Source organism: Mus musculus, chromosome 18 (assembly GCF_000001635.26).
Source record: "Mus musculus strain C57BL/6J chromosome 18, GRCm38.p6 C57BL/6J".
NCBI lineage: Eukaryota > Metazoa > Chordata > Mammalia > Rodentia > Muridae > Mus > Mus musculus.
Genome location: NC_000084.6, coordinates 6,977,207 through 7,003,241, shown reverse-complemented (window position 1 = coordinate 7,003,241; position 26,035 = coordinate 6,977,207). Strand labels below are relative to the sequence as shown.

The 26,035-nt window shown below is 42.0% G+C and overlaps 1 protein-coding gene across 1 annotated transcript in view; it reads left to right on the top strand.

The window, feature by feature from the left end:
- Mkx (mohawk homeobox) overlaps window positions 1-26,035 on the top strand; it is a 69,814-nt gene that overhangs the window by 1,538 nt on the left and 42,241 nt on the right. Inside the window, exons 2-5 of the mRNA NM_177595.4 lie at window positions 619-885; window positions 2,490-2,649; window positions 10,308-10,464; window positions 10,869-11,204. Coding sequence (NP_808263.2) covers window positions 698-885; window positions 2,490-2,649; window positions 10,308-10,464; window positions 10,869-11,204 — 841 coding nt within the window. The 5' untranslated portion in view covers window positions 619-697. The remainder of the gene's footprint in view (window positions 1-618; window positions 886-2,489; window positions 2,650-10,307; window positions 10,465-10,868; window positions 11,205-26,035) is intronic.

Genomic DNA, 26,035 nt, shown 5'->3' with positions numbered 1-26,035 from the left:
TTGATTTTCAGGTTTGGGGCTCTACTTCCCATTGCTCTTATCCCACCGGGAGAGCTTAACCAAAAGACGCAGGGGTCTCCATCATAAGGATAACCGAAGACGCAGGGGTTTCCATCATATGGTCCAGGATCTAGAAAACATGAAAATCCTAACACCAAGATCTAGAACGCATTGATGTGTCTTTGTGGACTCAATTATTCATTCATGTTATTTTAAATCGTCTCTTCCTTCCAACCTCTGAATACCCCAGAAGAGGCTTTAATCTGTGTGGCGCTTAATGAACATTTCCCTTACTTGATTATTCCGCTTTACTGTCCTGATTGTGTCTCTCTTAGTTCCTTTGGAAACTGCTTTTTCTTACTAGGTAAATTATTTGTTTGAAGTTTCTAGAGGTGTGGGAGCTTGATTGGCCAGAGAAGCAGGGTAGGGAACTGTCCCAGGAGCGCTGTATGAGTGTGTAGGTAGCAAGGTATGGAAGAAGGGTGTTCCCTGGTCATTAGAACCACTACAGCCCCTCCCTTCAGCTCAGCAGCCCAGCAGCCATACCGAATTCTGGGCTCCTGGGTTGTGGGAACCTGGGAACGGTCGGAAATAACAGGCTGCGTCTTGATCTTCTAGAACCCGAGCCCTGCTGCGGAGCTCCTGGTGGACTCCGAGGCTCTGCCGCAAGGCCGCGCGTCCCTGCCAGCCCCCAATCATGAACACCATCGTCTTCAACAAGCTCGGGGGAGCCGTGCTTTTTGAAGACCGAGGCACTCCAGATCGGGAACGTGGCAGCCGGACGTTCAGTGGTTTCCTGGACAATCCACACACAGGGCCGGAGGTGGGCATACCAGACGGCCCGCCCCTCAAGGACAACCTCAGCCTGAGACACCGGAGGACAGGGTATGCTTATGGCCCGGGTGCGGACCCGCTAATCCGAAAGGGTAGGGGCGGCGAAAAGCGGGTGGGTGAAGTATAACAAGATCAGGAGTCCGCAGCTGCCAGGATTTACCGCCTCAAAACTGGAAGGATTAATTCCTTAAAGCAGTTCAAAAGAGGCTTGAAAAAAATTGAGTCAGCGCCTAGTCTTCCCGCACCTTGGGGTCCCTGGTACTCAAGGACCCGGCGTAGTTTCTTGCTTCCTCTGTAGTATAGCAGGAGCAGATTGAACGCTGTGACAAGGTGGCGTCAAACAGATGGCTCCCAGGTGAGACCTCGGGAGCTTCCTTTTCTGTAGCCCGAGGATCTTACCCCAGCCTGGGACTGTGTTGGGAAGGTGTACTCTCCCAGGGTGTTCTTGGCTCACACAGCTCGACGGGGCCCGCGGCGAGCCCGGAGAAAAAGGCTGCTGACTTGGAGGTTCGGTTCCTGGGGCTAAGAGGGTTGTCGGGACCCAGGCACTCCAGGGCGAGCCCTCTGCTCCAGGCCCGGGGTGTGTGGCGCAGTGTGTGCCGGGCAAGGTTCTTGCGGCACCTAAAGCAGCCGGTCCTCTCTAGAATCACAGCACCAGCTGATATTTTGTAGGACTGCTGGTTGGTAAAAGATTAGGCTTGCTCAGGCTGTTACTACCAGTCAGCGCGGGTGGAAATGCATTTCAGTGTTTGAAGACGCTCACTCCCTTGAGGCAGGGGCGCAGTCGCAAAAGCGGGAACTGGGGCTGGGAGCGCTTTCAGATGCGCGGCGACACCTCCCGGAGCCTCCCGGGAACGCAGCACCCAGTGCGGGCTCCAGGGCCGCTGCTGAGTGTTCCTCTAGGAGTCTGCTTTCTTGAGGTCTTTTACAAGCCTTTAGCTGTTGGTACAACGATTTGCGCTTTTCAGATTCTTAAAGAGGGAAAGACCTTAGAGCGCTTTTGTAGGGTCTGCTCCTTTTCCAGCTTCTCGCATTTTCAGAGCATTAAATGAAACAAACCGGAGTTCACAGAACCTAGGCAGCCATCATCCTTTGCTTTGTTTCCAGAGTACAGTGTGCGTTCCCTGACCACTGGCGACCCACAGTCCTAGGACCCGAGCAAGAGAACTTGGAGGGCTGGCCCTCCTCTGAGGCCAGGACTCAATGGCCTGAAGGAGAGGTCGAAGAAAGTGTCAGCTCTAAGTCCAGATCTGCAGTCTAGTGAACGGTTTTCCAACCACGTGGCATTCGTCCTACCCTTACATCCTTGCCTTACTAGGATCGAAATAGCTCCCCCTTTCAGTATAAATGTAAAGCCTTGCATTGGTCGTGTGATTCCGTGGCCAGCAGGCTATTCAGAAAGATGCATAGGAGCCGGTGCTCACACTGAGAAATTGTGGTTTCCTTTTCTTGCTTTGCCCTGACTTTGAGGGCTGTTCGAGCTGAATTGCTTTAGTATAAATAGCCTGGGTTGCTGGGAGGTTGTGAGATGGGGGCGCTTTGCTATTAATCCCGGTCTGGGTGCTGACATCTCAGAAATGCGGTCTATCATGGAGGGCCTTCAGGCCACCCATAAGGTTCCACTAACATGTCCCTCTCCTGTCCTCACGTCCCAGGGCCCGGCAGAATGGAGGGAAGGTAAGGCATAAGCGACAGGCCCTGCAAGACATGGCGCGTCCTCTTAAGCAGTGGCTTTACAAGCACCGTGACAACCCGTACCCTACGAAGACTGAGAAGATACTCTTGGCCCTAGGCTCGCAGATGACGCTAGTGCAGGTAATCCAGACTCCTCCAAATTAGGTCTCCCCGCTAGTGGCTGGGAAGCAGAAACACAGTGCTCCTGCGATTGCACCTCATCCTTCCTAGGATGGTGCCTCCCGAGTTCAGAGGCAGGTCCAGATCTGTTGCCACAGAGGATGAGGTGCCAGGTCCTGTCATGGAAAAGGGATTTCACCCCTATCAAACATCTCAGTGCAAATGGTTGGGTGCAGTAGGGATTTCCATGGTTCGTTGTTGCGGGTGGAGGGAATGGAAGGCCAGCTTCAGTGTGATACAAAAATGGGTAGGAATCTGGATTTAAGAGCAATGATGGCTAAGGATGGTATACTCACAGTTATTTTCTGTCACTAGTGTGTATCAGTTACCAGGAAGCTTACTTGGAGCACATATTGTATCCTGCTCTGCTCACTGTTCCTGATTTTGTAACTCTGGGATGGGGCCATAATGTGCATTTCTAACGCGTTCCCCAGTGATGCTGAGGACACTGGCTCAGTTTGAGAACCCAGGAGCCTGCAGGTGCATATTGGACCCCAAGCTAAAACTCATGTACACACTAAGTAAATAACTATTATTCAGAGGTAGGCCTGAAAACAGGAAAGGTGGGAAGAGGCTTCTAAATGCTGCCTCCTCCTGGCCCCAGTACTTTGCTTTCTGTTGGGCTAGGGAGAGAAGACTCCAGAATGTGAGTGGCTGCTTCATGTTGCCACCCATGCCAGCATGTTTCTTTTCTAGTGAACAAAAACACTGCTTTATATTTAATTAGACTTTTTTTTCACAATCAATATTTGGTATTCTCCCAAACACATGCTACAGAGCAATTACTATCAATGTTCTACCAAGGTGAGAGTAAGCTGCAGGCAGAGGACTCCAGATAACAAAATCCCAGATTAAATGCTTTTCCATCACACTGCAGTGTTCTTTACTAAATGTCATGATGCAAACTTTTATGTAAACAACAGATTCAGAACGAGGAGTCCACAGGGTGAGCTGGAAAGTTCTTTATGTTACAGAAGCTGGGAACTATTTTTATATTACAGCAGCACATGCGTGAAAGTTTGGGCATTTCATCAAACGTATGACAAGAGAAAACTGTGAGATCCAAGATAAAACTGCACTCGATAAAATAAAAATCTCTTCCCAGAGTATTTAAGAATTACTGGAAGGTTTGACAGAGCATTTGTGTTGGCTTGTAGCAACTCTCCACAAAATTCTACCATGTATTTTTCTGCTTATTTTCAGAATACAGTTTTAGAGAAAAACATCTGCTTTCCTTCCTATTAACAGGAAATTGTAATAATGGTGATTTGCCACAGCACTGGAGGCAAAAACCAATCCTGTATTCTTGGCTTGAGATCCATTTAGCACAAAACTGTGAACTTTGCAAAAGCAGTTTCTAAATAAGTTATTATAATCAGAAAAAAATTGACTTATGAAAATAAATTATATACTTCAATGTCAATTTAAACAGGCCTGTTACTTGTTCTAGACATAAGCCCACTTACAGAGGTGCTTGATGCTAGCAGTGAGTTCAACAATAAAATAGTACATTATTTTGGTTATGATATGGCTTCACTGCTGTTCATATGTAAAACAAGTCTATTCGACAAGATTTTAAAAACAGCTTTAAGTGAGAAAATTAAACTATTATATATTAATTGTTATCTTGGGAAAACTGCGATACAAAGTTATATTTTTAATTTACTTATGTAGTAATTTGCCACATTTATTTATTTATTTATTTATTTATTTATTTATTTATTTATTAGTTTTTCAACACAGGGTTTCTCTGTATAGCCCTGGCTGTCCTGAAGCTCACTCTATAGACCAGGCTGCCCTCGAACTCAGAAATCTGTCTGCCTCTGCCTCCCAAGTGCTGGGATTAAAGGCATGCGCCACCACTGCCCGGCTAATTTGCCACTTATAATGATAATTTTAATACAAAGAACTGCTTTCACACTTATATTTTGGTAACATTACAGTTTTTAAAAATTTATGTGAAATTTTTGTTCAAGAATTTTCGAACAAAAGAATAAAACAGAGAACAGAGAATAAAAATATGTAAATTCTTAAATGGAGTAAAGATTGTTTACAATAATAAATAATACACGTATGATAATGGATTTTTAATTATTGTCAGTATGATAAATTTCTTAAACTTTAAAAAAGTGATATGTGGAAAATTGAATGCATAGCATTACCACCCTGGGACCTTACTTATAATCTATCTTAGGTTCAGTTACTTTCAACTATGCACAATGGCATATGTAAAGAACATACATCATGTGCACATACATATAGCCACACATTCAGCTATCTGCTCTTATATATAGGAATTTATGTAAGTCAAAAATAACATCCAAAGCATAGTCCAGTTTTAGAAACTGCATCAATTATGCAAATACTTTACACTTCTGGAGGCAAAGCGAAGAACCGTGATGAGCCAAGTGTTTGACACCTGAGAATTAGACTCTGTGTCCTGAGTCACTCTCTCCTGTGGGGCCAGCCGTCTGGAGAAGAGTGGTCTCTTCCTCACAGGGTCCACCCCACAGCACGGCTCATTCCCTGCAGCACACTATCCCTACGAATAGCTTTCTTCTGGGAAATGACATTAAAGTCATGCATAGCTTTCCAGAACGTCTCTGGTCATTGTCAGAAGCCTTGAGCTCTGGCTGGTTAGAATCCGGCAGGAAACATGCACAGGGCAGCTTCTTAGCTTTTCCTATAGGATGGTGACCAGGCTCAAGTAGGACTCACTTTAATTGTCTACGAATACATATGCCTGCAGGCAGTTACGGAAAGCTGCTTTTTTTCCTGAGTCCTTGGATCATGTTGACTGCTTCTTCCTCAAGATTTATAGCAGCAATCTATCCCCCAAGACTATTTTATTCCTCAACAAGATGCCGTAAGTTTGGACACTTATTCTTCATTTAACATTTTCCTCTGTGTGTGTGCCAGGCTTCCTACACAGTAATTTTAAGTTCCTTTGCTCCTCTTATGCTGCTGAGGAAGATTGTGAAACCTGCTTTTCCTAATCTCCCATGAAGCCTAGAAGGAAAAAGGTGGAAATATGTTTTAGTACTTTTTCTGCTACACAGAATTCCAGAGGACATTGGTTAATACCTACAGTGTTCATCCTTGGGAAAATAGAACAGAAGCGAGGGAATGGACCAGGCGACTCATTTATTGTCATTCACTGACCTTAACAGTTTGGCCCTAATTTGTTAGGCGTCTTTAACTCCTGTTTGCATGTGGTATCATCCTTACAATAGCATAAGAAGCATTTTGATCAAAATTAAGGATTTTGTGACATGCTTTGATGTCAAACAAACAAAATATTACACTAGGTGTGGTGCCTATCACTAACACTGTTCATGTATTATAAAAATGTGCTGTGTACTCCTCAAATGGGAATAGCTTGTGTTGTTGTGTATTAGTACCGAGTAGTGTGACATGGAAAGCTGGTGTTATGAGATTTGTAGCTCACCAAGGAGTAATGACTAGGTGTCTGGGCCTCTTCTGAGACTATAATTTCACATTCCTGTGATGTGCTCCTGTATGCTTGGTAAAATCACAGTTCTACAAAAAATTTGCTTCCAACATTGGCATAGCTGCTTTTGCTGAAAGTTGAGGCAATACTTGCAATATTCAACAAAGTCTTATATGAGACTTTATATATCATTCCAAGTGTTGCTAGGCACTGGTGGCGCACACCTTTAATCCCAGCACTTGGGAGGCAGAAGCAGGCAGATTTCTGAGTTTGAGGCCAGCCTAGTCTACAGAGTGAGTTCCAGGACAGACAGGGCTATATAGAGAAATCCTATCTCAACAAACAAACAAACAAACAAACAAAACCTTTCCTGTCCACATGGCAAACCTAAGCACCTTTGGTGAAGATGGCAGAAAACAGGGTTGTTTTTTTGTTTGTTTGTTTGTTTGTTTTCCCTTCTCTTCCAGCTTCTAAACATTCAGTCCTCTAAGCTTTCATTTTTAAAATATAGAGTTTTAAAGGCACTTCTGACATTTAAACGCTGTTCCAGAACCCACCCTTAGTAAGAAAATAGTCATGATATGAAGGAATCTGAAGCAGGTGTAAAATGTAGAAAATGTGAATTTATATTTTTATTTTTGTCAGTGACACAAGACATTTCCATTAAGTCATGAGGAAAATTGCAAAAAAAAATGCAAATTCATCAACCATCAGTACCTCTGCTGTTCATGGAAGTCAATATGAAACACCCCATCCTGCCCCTCGCTGCTAAGTTGTACTGTACATTTCTAGTGATAAATACAGCGGCATCTGCATGCTAGTGTACTGGGTACCAACTGAACTTAGAAAACCAGTTTAGAAAATCCTTTTTTAGATAACACAGACTATTCTGGGAATTCTCCAATGTTATTATAGTAGTTTAAGTGCTATGAGTATATAATGCATTTAAAGGTAGATGGTCCCTAATTGTGAAAAGCCAGTTAATACCCATGACATTTAAATATTCTTCCTTTTTCTTTTTTTTTGAAAGAGGGTATCTCTGTGTAGCCCTGGCTGTTCTAAAACTCACTCTGTAGACCAGGCTGGCCTTGAACTCAGAAATTCTCCTGCCTCTGCCTCCCAAGTGCTGGGATTAAAAACGTGTGCCACCATGCCCGGCCTTTCTTCCATTTTTATACACTAGAATCATAGTGAACTAATGTTTATTTTTTAACTAGAAGGCCATTCTATTCTTACTATATGAAGTGCTCTGAGAATTGGGTTTTACTCTGCACCATGTGGATATAAAGCAAGCTAGTGACATTGGTTAGGTTTAACTAGTACAGTATTAATTGAATGTTGTTTAATAAAGAAAGTAATAGAAAAAGGTTTGGCTCTGGGCCCTATGAAATGTGATGTAGACGCAGGAGAAGATTCCTCCTCTGTGTGAGAAGTGTAGTCATGTGCAATGGTTTTGAAGGTGCATAGGTAAGTAGGAGGCAGGCTGCACAGCTAGCTGCAAAGTGATTGGCGGATAGTGAGTGACAGCTGTTTCACAGCTCTCAAAAATGTTAGGAAACATCTGATGCATCTTTTTTTGTTGTTGTTGTTGTTTTTTTTTTTTTTGAGACAGGGTTTCTCTGTATAGTCTTGGCTGTCCTGGAACTCACTTTGTAGACCAGGCTGGCCTTGTAGAGAGAAATTACAATAATAATTAGAAATCAAGCAATTTCCAAAGTTATTTATTTTGTATTTATAGCACTTACACTGTACTATAAATACCTTAAGTATATTTTATACAATGACTGAGAAAGAAAAAAATCTTCTATTGAAAATATTGTCACACAAACCACTGTAATAATAGGAGTTTGTGTTCTGAGACAAATCCACAGAAAAAATACTTATATTTATATAGTTTATATTTTTAAAAGCAAGTATCGTTCTTTTATCTTTTTTTCTCTGAAACAGTTATATGCTGTTGATATCCTGATATTTTATGAGAAAAGTACAATTTTTCTCTGAGAACTCAATGGCTCCTTGAAGAAAGAGTGAAAGTAATTTTTCTCTGCTTTCAAGTAACTTTTTTTTTGTCTTCACTGATGTAAATAAGAAACAATGGACTTTCAGTTTCAAGCAGGATGCTCATTGGCCTCCTTCTCCTCACTTCTCCGATTGCACTGCCTTTTGTCGGTTTGCTAGCTCCTCTGTTAAATGTCCAATCTCCTCAGTTGGCCTCCAAAGCTTGGCCCTCCACTGTCTTCATTAAGCCTACTCACATGTAGCCTTCTCCTCCCTCTGAGCCGGTAAGTCTCAAACCTCACCCTACCTCTGCTTAAGTCTCATGTGTGCCTTTTGTTCTCCTGTTGGATATTCATCCCTGTGCTTCTCTAGTACCTTAACTTAGACATTTCCCAATCAGGACACACAGGCTCATCCTCAGAAGGCTCTCTTACTTTTCAAAATTTCAAGAAAACAAGTTAGCTCTCTCAATATCATCATTAACTTTTCTACTCCTTGTGTTTGTGGAGTCTTATATCTATTTGTCCTTCAACTCCCTTCTACTCCTTGTGTTTGTGGAATCTTGTATCCATTTGTCCTTCAACTCCCTCTCTTTCTCTTCCTTTCTCCCCTTCCCTGTTTCTTTTGAGAAAACACCTCCCACTGTTCCCAAACCTGACTCCAAAACCTAGCCTCAAGTGATTCTCCTGCTGCAGCCTCCCAAGTAGCTAAGTGCATACCAACAACGCTGGACTTGGGTCCTTTAAGAGAAAGCAATTGCATGGCCACCACCACCATGTTTGTTGCTGTTTTTTTGTTTATTTGTATGTTTGTTGTTTTGTTTTTGTTTTTAATTTTTATTGGATATTTTCTTTATTTACATTTCAAATACATTACATTTCAAATTTCCCAGTCCCCTCCCCCTGAGACCCTCATCCCATGCCCCCTCCCCTGTTTCTATAAGGGTGTTCCTGTACCCACCCAATCACTCCTGCCTCCCCACCCTTGAATTCCCCTACACTGGGACATCGAGCCTTCACAGGACCAAGGGCCTCTCCTCCCATTGATGTCCAACAAGGCCATCCTCTGCTACATATGCAGCTGGAGCCATGGGTCCCTCAAGGTGTACTCTTTGGTTGGTGGCTTAGTCCCTGGGAGCTCTGCAGGGTCTGGTTGGTTGATATTATTGTTCTTCCTATGGGGTTGCAAACTCCTTCAGTTCCTTCAGTCCTTTCTCTAACTACTCCATTGAGGACCCTGTGCTCAGTCCAATGGTTGGCTGAGAGCATCCACATCTATATTTGTCAGGTTCTGGCAGAGCCTCTCAGGAGATAGCAATATCAGGCTCCTGACAGCATACACTTGTTGGCATCCACAATAGTGTCTGGGTTTCGTGACTGAATATGGGATGGATCCCCAGGTGGGGCAGTCTTTGGATGGCCTTTCCTTCAGTCTCTGCTCTACAGTTTGTCTCCGTATTTCCTCCCATGAGTATTTTCTTCCCCCTTCTAAGAAGGATCAAAGCACCTAACCTATGGTCTTTCTTCTTCTTGAGCTTCATGTGGTCTATGAATTGTATCTTGGGTATTCCAAGCTTTTAGGCTAATCAAAACAACTCTGAGATTCCACCTCACAGCAGTCAGAATGGCTAAAATAAAAAAACTCAAGTGACAGCAGATGCTGGCAATGGTGTGGAGAAAGAGAAACATTCCTCCATTGTTGGTGGGATTGCAAGCTGGTACAACCACTCTGAAAATCTGTCAGGCGGTTCCTCAGAAAATTGGACATAGTATTACTTGAGGATCGAGCTATACTACTCCTGGGCATATACCCAAAAGATGCTCCAACAAATAACAAGGACACATGCTCCGCTATGTTCATAGCATAAATAACATAATAAATGCCTTATTTATAGTAGCCAGATGCTGGAAAGAACCCAGATGTCCTTCAACAGAGGAATGGATACAGAAAGTGTGGTACATTTACACAATGGAGCTCTTAAAAACAATGTCAGCTCTTAAAAACAATGAATTCATGAAATTCTTAGACAAATGGATACAACTAGAAAATATCATCCTGAGTGAGGTAACCCAAACACAAAAGAACATACATGGTATGCACTCACTGATAAGAGGATATTAGCCCACCATGTTTTAATGCACTGTTAATTGAAAAACTAATGCCGTTTTAGGTGTCAAATTGGTTCGCTAATGCTAGACGTCGGCTGAAGAACACTGTCCGGCAGCCAGATTTAAGTTGGGCCTTAAGAATAAAGTTATACAACAAGTATGTTCAGGGCAACGCTGAACGGCTGAGTGTGAGCAGCGATGGCGACTCCTGCTCTGAAGGTTCGTTCAGGTTTTTGTTTTCCTGTCTTTGCTTTGCTTTTGCAACAAGTTCGCCCTAGGTGCAGTCTTAATGACCCCAAAAGATATACTAGTCCCCAGATTGTTTTCTATTCCATAAGGCAACTTCATCTTTACAGTTTTATAAAGCAACAGAAGTTATAGCCATTTCCTCTGTTTATAGATCTGCCATGTGGAGGAAAAGCATTTTCATCAAAATTAAATACTCTAGGGAACAATCATGTAGGTCATTGCTTCTCTTTACCTAAAAATTAATCATATATAAAAATAATCTTACATATGGCATATATTCTTCTGTTGTGTATATTTCTAGTGACTAAGTGTGACAGTTGAGCAGCTGGGGAAAGTATGTGCAAATACTAGTTGGTGATATTTCTCCCCCTTAGATGGAGAAAATCCCCCAAGAAATCACATGAACGAAGAAGGCTACAGCACCCCCGCCCACCACACTGTGATTAAAGGGGAAAGCTCAGCGATAAAAGCTGGCGGCAGACCGGAGTCGAGGGCTGCCGAGGATTATGTGTCACCGCCCAAGTATAAGAGCAGCTTGTTGAACCGTTACCTTAACGACTCCTTGAGACATGTCATGGCCACCAGCACTGCCATGATGGGGAAAACAAGGCGAAGGAACCATTCGGGGTCTTTTAGCTCCAACGAATTTGAAGAAGAGTTGGTGTCTCCATCATCATCAGAAACTGAAGGCACCTTTGTCTATCGCACAGGTAAGCCCATGCTTTGTTCTAATTATGGTGACCTATGTAAGGCAGATAAAAAGCTCTGATGTAGAGGTTTATTGTAAGAGGTATAAGAAAGCTGTGATACGTGGATTGCTACAATTTTAATGCAAAACTTTTGATTTGTTTTAAACTGGCAATAGATACATTTGTTAGTAGATGATGGTGTCAGAGAGCCTTGAGACTTTTTCTTTAATAAACATCTTCATTCTTACTGATAATTTTAGTTATGATGACATGATATCAGTACTTCTGTCTTTGCTGTGCGTTTTGTGTGTGCAGCTGTGCATGAGCCCATGTGTGCCAGATACCTTCCTCTATGACTTTTGGCTTTATTGCCTTGAGACTTGGTTTCAGTCTAAACCTAAATCTAGACTTGCAGCCAGTGACACACAGAAATGTTCATGTCTCTGACACAGGAGCCCTGAGGGACAGGCACAAGTCCCATCATGACTGATTCTTTTTATGTCGGTGCTGGGGATCAGAACTCAGGTCTTCATGCTTGTGCAGCAGGTTTTCTTGCACTTGGAGCCATTCCACCTGCCTGATGATAACAGTATTTAAAGGATGTATATGTTCCCTTCATGAGTAATCCATATGGTGGAGAGTTGTGCTTGGTTGTTGAGAGCCTTGCAAATGTTTCCTGTTACATCTTTTCCATATGTTGATTGATAGAAGTGAGAGGAAATGAATACAAAGTAACATGAGTGCCAGGATATCAGAGGGGAGAAAATGCAAGCCTGGATCCAGCGGCTTTGGAAATTTCTCTTTCATTCCTGGAAAGTACAAGTAATATCACAGAAGATTTTATATTCATCCCAGAAATAGTGAGCTGGTTCTACCTGGCCAAAGCATCCAGATAGAATAGCAGGTTGTTGAAAAGTAGTAGTCTTGACTTCAGCGCAGAGAGATCTGCATTTAAGAATATTTGAGCAGGGTTACTTTGGAAAAAAGGATAGGTGAGATCTACATCTGGTATATTTGCTGCCTGGCTTCTAAAAACAACAGTGGATGAGAGTTAATGTTAGATCTGGAGACAAGAAAGCACTAGCCCAACCTAACCCAGGTGAGCAAAACAACCGTGAACACACAATGGTTAATCATTGGCTGAACAGCACAGCTGAGCCTGCACAAGAGGTTCCAGAGGGGCATCTCTGCCAGTGCTCTGACTGTACCTACTGCCTGTAGTTACCCTACCATTAATCAATGCTTATAGTTATACTAGTTATCCTACTACCACCAACCATTACCTGTAGTAATCCTACCACCACCAACAACCAGTGCCTGCAGTTATCCTACCACCACCAACTATTTTCTATATTATGCTACTACCATTGACAATAATGGTATTTTCTCCAAGAATTTATTGAGTACCATGTGGCCAACAACATGGCAGGTGTGACATCTAAATTATATTTTTAGAGAAGAATGAGGTAGGAAATTCCTTGTTTCTGGAGACTTTTCCAGTCAGATTTAGTTCAAGTCTTTTTTTTTTTTTCCATTATAAAACTCGTTTTTCAACGAGTATGTCACAGGGTAGGGAGTGTAGGGCAGTGGGCTTGGGGGAATAAAGGGAGTGTGAGAACACCCACATCCCATCAGAGTTCTGGGGCTCTGGGTGTGCGGACCCAGGAGTACTGCTGCACACTTTCCATGTAGCCCCGGGTGGGTGTCTGGCTGTGGGAAGTCACAGAATCCAGCCCCCCGTGGGGGTGGACAAGGGACAGTCCGAGGTCTCTGGGCCTCACGGAGGCCAGAGATAGCAGGTTCTCAGTCTCAGGCATCCCAGACACTGCTGGACACTGTGGAAGAGCTGAGAACAAAGTGGAGGCTCCAGGGGCGTCTCTGTCATCCCCAGGGCCAAAGGGAGGAGAGGGCAGGGAGAGAGGAGGCATCGGGTGGTTCCCACTCGGGCAAGGGTCTTTGGTCCGGTTGGTGATAAAGAGAGAAGGTAAAAGAAAGAGAGAGGCCTGTCATGGCCAGGTGGAGAGAGGGGAAAAGGGAGAGAGAGAAGTGGGGCTAGAGATGAGAGTAAGAAAGGTGAGAGCTTAAAGAGAGGAGGGGGCAAGCAGCCCCTTTTATAGTGGGCTGGGCTACCTTGCTGTTGTCAGGTAACTATGGAGGTGGAATCTTGCCAGAATGCCAGGAGCTTGGGGCTTTTTCTGAGTGACTGATAGTCACAGAATTATGGAGTTGGGTCTGTGGTGTCAGGCTCCTGTCTCTGGGAATGTGGCTCACTGTTCCATCCCTTGTAGAGTTTTCTACCGCGTTTCTACTGGGTCTCCGGAGCAAGCCTCATTCAACCAAAACAGGCTTTTCACGGTCCTACAATGGACCAAGTCAGAAAGACCACTAGGTGGAACTTGCAGCTGAAATAAATGACCTAAACGATCTTCTTGGAGACTAGCAAGCATACGAAGGCAGAAAGAGAAAGAGATGCTACTTTGCCACCAACTCCCATGACAAGGATGTGGCTTGTGTACGGCAGGCTCTTCTCTGTCTACTGGGCCCGTCTCTTTCTCATAATGGTATTTGTTTAACTCCTAGTAACTGATTAACTCACTACTGTCACTCATTGACTAAGTAGCAACGAAACATTTGGCTCCGCTACCAGGACTGCAAACCTTTACACAGCCTGGTGCTGTTGAGGGGCCCATATGGCAGCAGCAGAGTGTGAGGAAGGAATCCACAGTTAGCACTAACTTCAGCCTTCGAATTGATTAGCCTGAAATCTCAAGTGTCTGAAGATGTGAACAGTGGTGCATTCTTAAAGTGTCAGCACACCCTTTAAGCCCAAGTCAACATTTTTTAGTTTGCATCTCTAGCTCTCACATGAAGTAATCCCAAGCACATGGCAATACAAAAACACCCTCAGAAGGTAGGACTGGATCTAGGAGGAAGTTAAAATAAAAAGCCACTTGGCCAATAATGAAAGTGAAGAAGCAATATATTAATATCTGACCACTATGATATGAGCAGAAGTTAAGAGCTAATTCAGAGTTTTAGAAATATTTTCAGAGAAAGGAAAATAAATCTAAAAAAAGAACAAAAGTAAAAAGGGATTAAAATTGAAGATAGAAAATAAATTAACCAAAAGTTTGAAGGCAGTAATAGATAAACAAAAAATGGTCACAAATTAAAGTTGGAGATGACAAAGGGGTTAGAAACATACATAGTTATTAATCAGGAAATATGTATATTTAAATTATCACAAAGGGACTGGGAGATGACTTTGTAGCTAGGGCATCTGTTACACAAGCAGGAGGGTCATAGTTCAGATCCCCAAACCCACATGATGTCAGTTGGGTTTGGTGGCTCTCCTGAACGCCCAGCAATTGGAAAGCAGACAATCTCCAGAGATAGCCAGCTAGTGAGACAAGCTGGATCAACAGGCTCTGGTTTCAGTTGAGAAGCCCTTTTATAACAGATAGGGAGGCAAGTAATTAAGGGTCACTCCGGGTATTTACAAATAGTTAAACAGTGCAAACACAAGTGCAAACACATGCATAAGCACATCCATGCACACATACACACACATATCATGAAAAGTTGTTAACAGTTGTTTTACAGTATACCATCTGTAACTGAGTATGCACAATACATTTATATTAGTCTTAAAATGAATGATAAATTCATAAATAAGAAAGTCTTATAAATGACAAATAACTCAGGAAAAATTCAAGTGTTTAGTAAACCCAGTGCCCCAAAATTTTGAATTGATGGAACTATTAGGATTTTGTTTTTTAAAACTTCAAGCTGGGCATGGTGGCGCACGCCTTTAATCCCAGCACTTGAGAGGCAGAGTCAGGTGGATTTCTGAGTTCGAGGCCAGCCTGGTCTACAAAGTGAGTTCCAGGACAACCAGGGCTACACAGAGAAACCCTGTCTCGAAAAACAAACAAACAAACAAACAAACAAACAACAAAAACAAAAAAAAAAAAACAAAATAAAATCCTTCAAGTAAATAAATTCTCTGCTTTCCACATTTTCTGGAACATTTAAAACCATAGAAAACGTCTCTGTTTAAAAATGTAAGTGTAATCCTAATCTCAGACCAGATTAAGATAAAATAAAAGTCTCTTTGTGGTGCAGAGCACTGAGCTAGTTGCAAGACTTTTATTTTTACAATTTAAGCCATTCAACTGCAGAAACATGGAATACAGCTATGAGAATACAAATAAATGTGCATACGTGGTTACAACAAAGGTTTCTTAGAAGAAAAACACAATTAGTGAGGTGAGTTAAGTAGCAACCGTTTATTTAGAAAAAAAATGCTTCTTATAAATGTGTTTATATTGACCAAGGCCATATGCCTATAATTTTTCTTTTGTGTTGAGGCTTTTGAAAATGCATGTTTTTTTCAAAGGTGACAAAATAGACTGTCAGAAGAAATGCTAGGCCTGCAGGTGATGCCTTTCAGACTTAGTATTTTCACTGTTTATTTTTTTTAAAACCATCCCTAAAGTCCTTGGTCCATACTAAGCACTGTCCATCTGCCTAGCTCTCTTTAGAAGTAAAGTACACTCATCAGCCAGTGGGAAACAACCTAGACATGTAACTTTTCATGCCTGTGTGGAAACTTAAAAAGAACAATCTGATTTTTTCCTCTTGATGTTCAACCTTGGAGAATTAAGAGAGACTAAGGGCCTAAAAGTGTTATGCAAAGTTTTGGGCCAAACAATAAATGACTGTCTTCTGGGGGTGGGGTTGAGGGAAGGACCGAGCAATGGCCCTATAATAGCCAGGTTACCTCTTATGGAAACAGAAGCACAGGGGCGCTTATTGAGTAGCCACTGTAGCTTTCCTCTGTATTCGAGCCTACTCCAAATTCCTTTATTTCCATCGGATTAAGTCTCTGTCCTCATCAGAACAGAAATGTTTACAGTCAGCCATGCACTCATTCTCCTAGCCCACCAGCAAAGACTTTAACTCCATTTTAAAAGAGAGATTTGCTCATTTGTCTAGACTAAGCAATTATATCTTCCTGCACTTTTTTTCCAGTTTTTTAAGAATGTACTTCATTAAGAATATAGAATCAGGACTCAAAATGAAAGTTGGTGTGTGGAAGAATCTTGGGGCACTGAGTTATATTTCACAGATTATTTTTTCCTGACAGAGTCTCTCTGTTTATACCAGAGTGGCCTAGAACTCACAGAGATCTGCTTGCCTCTGCCTTTTGAGCACTGGGATTAGAGGTAGCTCCATAGCATGCTCATCTTGATTACTAAGTCATCAGAAGGAAGAGAGAGCCTGTGCATTATAAAGTAAAAACCATGAGTACAAAGCTGTTTTGTTGGCCTTTATGTAAGCATTGTTTCTCTGTATTTTGTAGCCTTGGACATTATGCCAAGGCCATAATAGGTCTTCAGTAAATATTCACTGAAATATTTTCAATACAACTGATTAGAATTCCCAGTGTTCTAAATGAATTAAAGACACTGAAGGCAAGCAGTCACTCAGTGTGTCCCCTGGAAGAAGTCCTGTGAATTAAAACAGTGATTTGTTTTCATTGTGCTGGGCTGATGGATAGGAAGGAATGTTCCGAGACTTGCTGGAGTGAATTTCTGTTACAATCTGTCACCTAGTGCTGAGGTATGTCAGAAGAATCAGAGTAAAAGTCTTTAGTATCATTTGTCCCCCTGTCCAATCTCTTCCTCATATTCTCTACACAAGACCAACTTACTATGCCACCTTATAAAACAGGTCTTCATTAGGACCTTGCCTAGAGGATTTAAATTTGACTCATGACTCAAAACCAAACCTATTGAATTTTCTTCTCTATGGAAACAGGGAAAGAAACTTCTCAAAAGTGTAATGATTGGAAGACATCAGGAAGCCTAGAAATAAAATTTAAGGACTACTACTTTCGACTTGGCTGGAAAACAAGGTGTGTGTGTGTGTGTGTGTGTGTGTGTGTGTGTGTGTGCGCGCGCGCGCGCACGCGCACGAGCGCACTGTTTGTGTATTTGTGTGTGTGTGCACTGTTTCTGTATTTGTGTGTGTGTTTGCGTGCGTGCATGTCTGTCTGTCTGGTTCTGTGTGAGTGTTCTTGGCTCACAAATGAATCTCTTTATACGTGACTGGGACACACATTTCTCTGAGCTCCAATGTTAGTATATAATTCATCAGTGTAACCTGCTCCCAAGAGGGTGAGCATTTTAACTTACTCTTGTTAAGATGACTTAATTAGACACATTTGGCCTAGACAAAACATGCAGGCCACTGGGACTGTGTGATGTGAATTAGTCATGTTTAGCTTTTGCTGTGCTTAAGTGAGGTGACTGTCCCCAGATAAAGGGAAACTTGTGATAGAGAGGGAAAAAAAAAGTCATATTCTGATGTAGGAACTATTTAGGCTGCCTGCCATGTAGACTTGGAGGCAAAGCACTGGAGTTGCCGTAGAAGTACACAAAAGATTGTGAAGGATAAGGGCCTTTGCTGTTGTTGTTTTTTCATAGCTGAAGGTGGCCCTTTAAGGAATAAGATGTTCCTTTCTGTTTCATTTCCTGCATACTGAAGTATGTCAGAATTTAAGCTGGTGTCTATAGTAAGGTCCAGGTGTGCTAGTGAACCAAGCAAGCCATCAGGAAAACCTGGTTCATACACTGTGCTTCTTTGAAAGTCTGACCTTCGTTCTGCCCAAGGTTCTCATACCTACACGGTCACATACAGAGCAGGGCATGAGGGCCAGGAACCCTGTGCTTTGGCCCAGCCCACGTCTCAATGAAACTTGAGTAGATGAGCCAGAGGGAAGATTTTAGAAGACACCTTAACAGTCATTTTTCAATGGCTAAAATCAATTATATCAGGTCTGCACCAGTAACTTCAAGATTTGTACTGAAGCATTGGTCATCGAGGAGTGACAGGGCTTTGTGAAGGACAGTGTGTGAGTCTCTGTGTGCATATAAGGTTTCTCTTTGGATCGTGTATACCAGAACTTCTACTTTGGGTGCAGTTTTTTTTTTTCTAGTGTGTGTATGTGTGTGCTCATTCCCGTGCACTACCATTTGTGTGTGTGTGTGTGTGTGTGTTATAATTTGCCTGCTTCTTCTTAGTGAAAGTGTTGAGCTTTGCCATTTTGGATTATTCAGAACAGCGCTTTCCTGGCAGGGCAACAATAGTTGATAGAATACAGCAGAAAAGGATAAAACCAGCTTCCTCTGGTCCAGTCAGTGACATTTAAAGGAGACTTGAAAATTTACCCAGTTGGTTTTGGCCTTGTAGCTTACCTATCAAATACCACTTGGGAAGGAGGTAGTAGACATGAAAATCCAAGGTAGGAAAAATTTAAGTATAAATGTAAAACTGCAGAATTATCTACTTTCCTTGTGTCATAATACTTAACACTCCTTTCAGGATGTGTTCTAAGGACCTTTCTTTTCTCTTCTTATGCTTCCTGCCTTCTTCTAGAGCTTCATTAAATTGTTCTAAGGCTGAGATTCAGCCCAGGCCTTAGACAACAGGACAGCTAGTCTACCACTGAGCCACACTCCTCTCCCCACATGTCTTTTAGGAACTTTGTAACTCTTTCTAGCCAGAACCCTTGGCGTGTTTATCTCAACAGTAAGTGGACTCTAACATCTTTGGGTAAAAAACAATGACTTCGTCGGGTGTGGTGGCACATGCCTTTAATCCTAGCACTTGGGAGGCAGAGGCAGGCAGATTTCTGAGTTCGAGGCCAGCCTGGTCTACAGAGTGAGTTCCAGGACAGCCAGGACTACACAGAGAAACTCTGTCTCGAAAAATGAAAAAAAGAACAAAACAAACAAACAAACAAACAAACAAACAAACAAAACCAATGACTTCATAGATTTTGAAAAGGGGAACTTTTTCATTTACTTGTTTCAAGGCAACAATATTTCAAAGGAAATTTATAGACATTCTGACCACTGGGTAAGATCAGGACAACGTGAGATCTGTAGGTTCTTAGTGAACATTCAGCAATGATCATATTTGCAAAACTCACAGTGCTCATATGAGGATGAAACAAATTGATATTTGAATTTACATTTGCTTTATAGATTTACTTGAAAAATATAAATGGAGTTACACAAAGTGTCCCACCCATTATGTAGAACTGAAAGAGTCACAGGCAGAAGAGAAAGAGGCAGAGACACAGAGTGACAGAGACAGAGAGACAGAGAGACAGACAGAGAGAAACTGAGACTCGCTCACTCCCTGAGTGACTCATTCTTTGCCATGTTATGGGTACCTAAGAAGGCAAAATGAAGATTTGAGACTCAACCTCAGAAGCAGTATGGCTTGTAGGTGAACCCAGAGCACCATCTTAGTTTGGAGAATGTATGGATTTTTTTTTTTAAGAGCTGGGTTTGATCCAGATATATGTTTTGTTTTTTTTTTTTTTTGGTTTTTTTTGTTTTTTGGTTTTTTTTTTTTTTTTTTTTTTTTTTTTTTTTTTACGTTGTAACACTTAAGACATAACAATACTAAGTTTATACTTGTCTTAATATAAACAAAATGTTGTGTGTTTTCTTCGGTATTTCTCTCTTTCTATGTACTGTGTGTGTGTGTGTGTGTGTGTGTGTGTGTGTGTGTGTGTGTGATGTCCAGAGAGCAATTTTGTGAAGTTTGAGTCTCTTGACCCTTTTGTGGGTTCTGGAGTTTGAACCAAGGTTACCAAGGGGTGAGGTGCAAGCACTTTTACCTGCTGAGCCATCTTGCCATCTACAATGGGTGATTTGAAATTCAGGCACATTCTTTCTCTCCATTAGGTAGTGATTCCCAGTGCCTTGCAGGCATTACAAGTTCTCAGTAGCCCTGAATGGGTGCTGTATTGTTTGAGTTTTGATATACTCCCTAGAACTTCAGATAGTAATATATTTGCTACCTAAATGTTTCTTAAGTGATTTAGTATGTCTGTTCTTAAACTATTGACAGACATTTAAATGTGCATAGGTGTCGTCTGTTGGTTCCCATTTGTCATCAGAACAGGAGACGATTCTGAATAAGTTTCAGTTAATAAAACCCCAGATTTTTAAAGAAAAATATGTACAATTTTGTAACCAGAAAAAAATCTTAGATCAAATCAAGCTCCAAAGAGATTGTAAAATGAAAGTAATTAGATTTTACATAAAAGAGAAACTTCTAGGAAATTAATGGGTAATAAGTGGGAGAGATTGGCTAGTTTAAAGAAAGTCCATCAATGAAAGAAACATGTAGCAGGTATGTTTATCTTTATCAAGTACACAGTCTTAGAGACTAGGCTTCGGGGACAAAGTGAGACTCAGACCCATTCGTTAAAGCTCTCTGTCAGTCTCAGGGTGACAAGAATCTAGAACAGAGCTGTGCCTTTGTAAGAATGACTGGGATTGAGGGTGTAGCTTAGAGCACACAGCTGCCATGTGTGAGGACTTGAGAGTCTGTGCACTCCTCACCCCGACTGGCTTCAGTTACCTCTCAGAATAGGAGAAAGGGTTTGCAGAAACTTACATTTCTCCCCTCTAGTGTCTTTAAGAATGAAGAGCCCATTCACTTTATGTGGTTTCCTACTAAAAACAGTTGGTGAGCAGGGGACTTTGCTGCTGCAGGGGCATTCTCTCTGTTTAGTCCTGATTCTTCTGCTGGGGTCTGTCCGCAAATCCAGTGTGACTAGTTTCTTATGCTCAACCTTGTCCAGCAGCCAGTCACCTCCCAGGTCAGTTCCTTGGATGTGCCTGTCCATGTCAGTATGTCTAAGACTGTGTCAATGTTTCCATTAAGAGACTTTTCATTCCCTGGGGTTTCTAAATAAGTCATTAAAATTCAAGCCAAATTCCAACCCTGGTGTAAAAAGTCTTTTCCCCCTTGCTTTATGCATAAGGAATATAGGCCAATAACCCCCACTAATTCTAAGTTTAGTTAGGTACTTAAACTTTCTGAATACCAATGAGACTAAATAAGTGACATTAACACCACTCTGTAGCTGGAGCCGAAAGAAGATGTAAAACATTTTTACTGCCTTTAAAAACTAAGATGTCTGTGTAATGAACATGACAACCCCACATCTGTTTCTGTGTGTGTGTGTGTGTCCTGTCTGTTTCCCTCTGTCTCCCTCTCTCCTTCACTTCCTCCCTCCCTCCCTCCTTCTATTTTCTTCCTCCTTCCCTGCTTGATCAGTTACAGTTCGTTTCCCCATTCCTACTCCTCTACTTGGTTTCTAAAATGCAGCAGGTATTTTTCTTTCTAAACCTAGCATTGGTGTTATGGAAGCTTAACTCTGGGTAAATGTGTACTTTCTACCAGCCCTGAATATTTTGATCCTTTGAGGCTTCATGTTCTTGTTTTCTATGATTCGTTAGATCATTGATAGCTGTGAGTCTCCAGGAAGCAAAAGTGGATAATAAACTTGTTTACCCTAAATAGTACTTTTTTCTCGGAACTTTTTCCTTGTTTTTTTTTTTTTTTCAGGTTGGTGAAGGATGGTATGTTTCAATACCAGTTATGTATTGAACCTGTCCTTCTTCCATGATGGCTTTGTTACAATTTCTCTCAGTGTGGTACACTAAAGGGTCAGGTGGGCATGGACTTTCCTGAAGGATCCTCAAATGGCTTTGGGTGCTGTCATAGGACCTGAAAGGTGCATTGTAAGATGTGAATAGCTTAGACTAATTGCTTTTGGTGATTTGGTATTGGTATTTGTTTAAGAATTCTTAACTCATTAGTGTTGAACTTTTGAGAACTTAGAATGAGTAGGCGTATGTACATTTCTACCAATTTCATCGTAATTAAAAATCACTTATTATTTTATGTGATAGAGTGTACATATATACTCAAGTCAAGGTGTGTTTCCGTGTGTGTGTGTGTGTGTGTGTGTGTGTGTGTGTGTGTGAGTGAGAGAGAGAGAGAGAGAGAGAGAGAGAGAGAGAGAGAGAGAGAGAGAGTGCTTGTGGTTGTAGGTCAGAGGACAATTCTGTGGACTAGATTCTATCTTTCCATGTTTATGTTTGCAAGCTTGGGTTGTCAGTTATGACAAATACTTTGCTCATGGAGCTTTCTTGGTGGCCCAGGTTCTTTCTTTTAATGATTATTGTGGAATGGTCTTATTGACATTATAAACTGTAGATTGTGATGGTCTGTCTGTCTGTCTCTTTATGTCTAAGGTACCTGGGGATGATTTTCAGTTAGTAAGAGGAAGTAGGAATGGTTTGTAGATCACTAGTAGTTACAGTGGTGACGAGGTCTGTGGCATATATGCATGTGCTTGCTTGTAGCAGCAACGGCACTGAGCACATGGGAGAGTATAGTAGCTTTTGAAAATGATGAATATTGTCTACCTTTGCCTGTGATTGATATTAGGAACAACTCCAATATTAATAGCATCGTAGTTTGCTAGTCCTAAGATGTGGCTTGGTCTCATGTTTAAGCAATAAGACTACTCTTTTATTTCTAGTGATCTTGAGACTTCTCAGTCAGATAAATGAATCATGAACTTTCTCCTGGACCAGTAGGACACAGTAGCTCATGGTACCTGAGCGTCTGTTAAGGCATTTCCCAAGGTTGTATGGAGAATGCCATATCAGGTCTGTCTTAGTCAGGGTTTCTATTCCCGGACAAAACATCATGACCGAGAAGCAAGTTGGGAGGAAAGGGTTTATTCAGTTTACATTTCTTCATTGCTGGTCATCACTAAAGGATGTCAGGACTGGAACTCAGGAAGCAGAAGCTAATGCAGAGGCCATGGAGGGATGTTCTTTACTGGCTTGCTTCTCCTGACTTGCTCAGCTTGCTTTCTTATAGAACTCAGAACTACCACCCCAGGGATGGCACCACCCACAATGGGCCCTCCCCCCCTTATCACTAATTGAGAAAATACCCCACAGCTGTATTTCCTGGAGGCTTTTCCTTAAGGGAGGGTCCTTTCTCTGTGATAACTCCAATTTATATCAAATTGACACACAAAACTATTCAATACAAGGTCAGTTTGTGAACATTTTCTCAGATTAGATTGGGAGTACTCCCTCAGGCCATATTAGGAGCACTCCATCAGGTCACCTTGGGAGCATTTTCTCGGGTTGGTTTGGGAGAATTCCCTTAGGACAAAGGTGATGCTCAGATTAGAAAGTCTTCCTAGAGTCAGACTGGGACCACTCTCTTAGTACTGCAGAGGGTAGGGTCTAAGAGAACTAGATGGTGTTTAAACGTCACTAGCTCAGGACACTGAGAAGCATTTTATCCACTGACCCTGTAACCTTCGTGTTCTTTAGTATCTTCCAGAATTGCTGGGCTGCAGATAGGGTTGAATTGCTTCACTGCTGACATTTGGAACATTTTCAATACAGTGATGGAAGTAAAAATCTCTGGTGGTAAAAATGTGTGTGTGTGTTCACTTGTACACATGTGTGTCATAAAAGAAATTTTGCCATTGAACAGTTTTCATTCAAAGAAGTTGTTTGTTTGTTTACAATAGCAACGCAGAGAGGAGTATATTGGAAATGAAAACACCAAGAACTCAAAACGGAAATCAAACATTTTAAAACACTGAAAGGTGGCGGGTGATGCCTTCTGCACAGTGGAATTTTAAGGGACAGACTGCTCTGGGTTTTCACATCACTGCCTGTGCACTAAGAACTCCTTGTCCCTTCATTCAAACCAGACTTAGGCGCTGGTGGACAAGGCTCAGTCTGCAGGGCTGTTTGGAATGCCCTGTTCTGCCAAGACTGTCATTATGACCCTTTTGCAAAGGCCAGATTTCAGAGTCTGTCCTTTCAGCTTCCACACTGATTTAGACAGCAGATGTGTTAGAAAGGAATGTGGTATTTAGAATCATTTGTCACATGACTTCAAGGCAAGAAGAAGCAGAAGAAGAAGAAGAAGAAGAAGAAGAAGAAGAAGAAGAAGAAGAAGAAGAAGAAGAAGAAGAAGAAGAAGAGAGAGAGAGAGAGAGAGAGAGAGAGAGAGAGAGAGAGAGCAAGAAAGAAACAAGTGGGTATCTGGCCAGAGCAAGAATTCCTTATGTGTTACTAGGCCCTATATTTCTAAATGTAAATTTCAAGGCCAGACATTGCCAGGTGCCAAGGACCTTTGCTGTGATGGCTTAGCCTATAGTGAAGAGAACCCCTATGCTGTTGTGACTGCTTGCAGTCCACATGGCCTTTGAGAGTTAAAGCGGAAGCCGAGCACAAGGATATTATTGTTTCTCATGTTCAGTTAGTTCTGGTTCCAACTATAGGGATTTGTTTCCTTCTACCTTTAACTCTCCTGTGAGGTGCTAAATCTGTCTAGCTGGATCTCAGGGGTCCCGTGAGAGCCGCGTCAGAAGTACTGTTGTTCTTATTTCAGTTGTTGCGTCTCCTGGGTTTCCTGTGGTGGCGTATGCCTTTAATCCCAGCACTTGGGAGGCAGAGACAGGCGGATTTCTGAGTTCAAGGCCAGCCAGGTCTACAAAGTGAGTTCCAGGATAGCCAAGACTATACAGAGAAACCCTGTCTCGAAAAACCCAAAAAAAAAAAATTAATAAATAAAAAAAAGAAAGAAAGAAAAAAAGAAAAAAAATGGCCCGATTCTGACTATTTTTCACATCTTACAGGGACCACATCTCTAACCTGTATTCTTGTCCTTTCAGATTTTTCTTAATGTATACTTTTCCTTTTTAAACTCTGCTTGGAAAATGTAAACATAAATATCTAGAATCATAATGATCAACTATGGTAAAGATATTGAGGACTATGTCACTATGTTTGAGGCTTTAAGATTTCATTTCTAGATACAATAACTTTTCCTTTCATTAGAATATATGTGTGTGTGTGTGTGTGTGTGTGTGTGTGTGTATACACTAAATGTTGTGTCATCTTACTAACTCTGAAGCACAATTCCTACTCGCACCTGGTAACATGGAGTGTAAGGCTTTCCAGGAGCTCGGAGAGGAGTCCAGGGAGCAGCATTGGCCAGAGCCCAACTTGTCCTCTCTTGTCCCTCACTTTTATTAAAGTACAAGGCCCAAAAAGGGACTCCACTGACACATTCCAAGTTGCAGCGATAGTTTTATCATAGTTAAATACCTATAGGTTCTGCTGAGCTTTAGAAAACAGCCTTACTGGGCCCAGACTTTCTCTCTAGCCAAAGCCTCCTTACCCGACAACAACAAATGTCCCTCTTATGCTAGAATTGCTAGCAGTCTGTTTGTGTCTAAGGTAAGAAGTCCCTTTACCAACCCAGGCCTCCTGTTCCTTCACTGTAAAGTGAAGGAATGTGGTGACGTAAACTGTAAGTTACATACCCCTAAAAGCCGGTGTCTCTGTGACAGGGATACGAGAGAAAGAATCACACAGCTTGCAGAAAGGCCCAGCCGGATGGCTGCACTTGACCCAGGATGAGCAGAAGAACTGGGGCTCTGAGCCTCAGGCCAGGAGCACATTGGAGAGTGTTAGGTCCCAAGGCAGAAACCCTCCACCATGGGATGATCCTGTGCCCAAGTGTGGGCTAGGGGGCTCGTAGAGCACAGTTGTGTCTGTCATGGTGGGCTTTATATGGTGTGTCATTTTAGAAATGTCTAGCTCACATTTATACACATCTGCTTCTATGTTTTCTCTAATATTTTAAATATTTAAATTGTATAGTACAGCTTATACTCTATCTAGAATTTATTTTTGTAAATTATTTGAGGTAATTATCTGACATCTGTGTTTTCTTATTTATTTATTTCCTGTTTCATTTTTCACTTTTTTTAGACAGGGTCTTAAGTAATCCCAAACTCTGTATAACCAAGAATAACCTTGAACTCCTGATCGTGCCTCTTGCTCCCAAGTGCTATGATTTAACTTGTATTTTTCTTACCACGTGGATAGCCAGCCGGTTGTTTCAGTATAATTGCCTGGATTCGC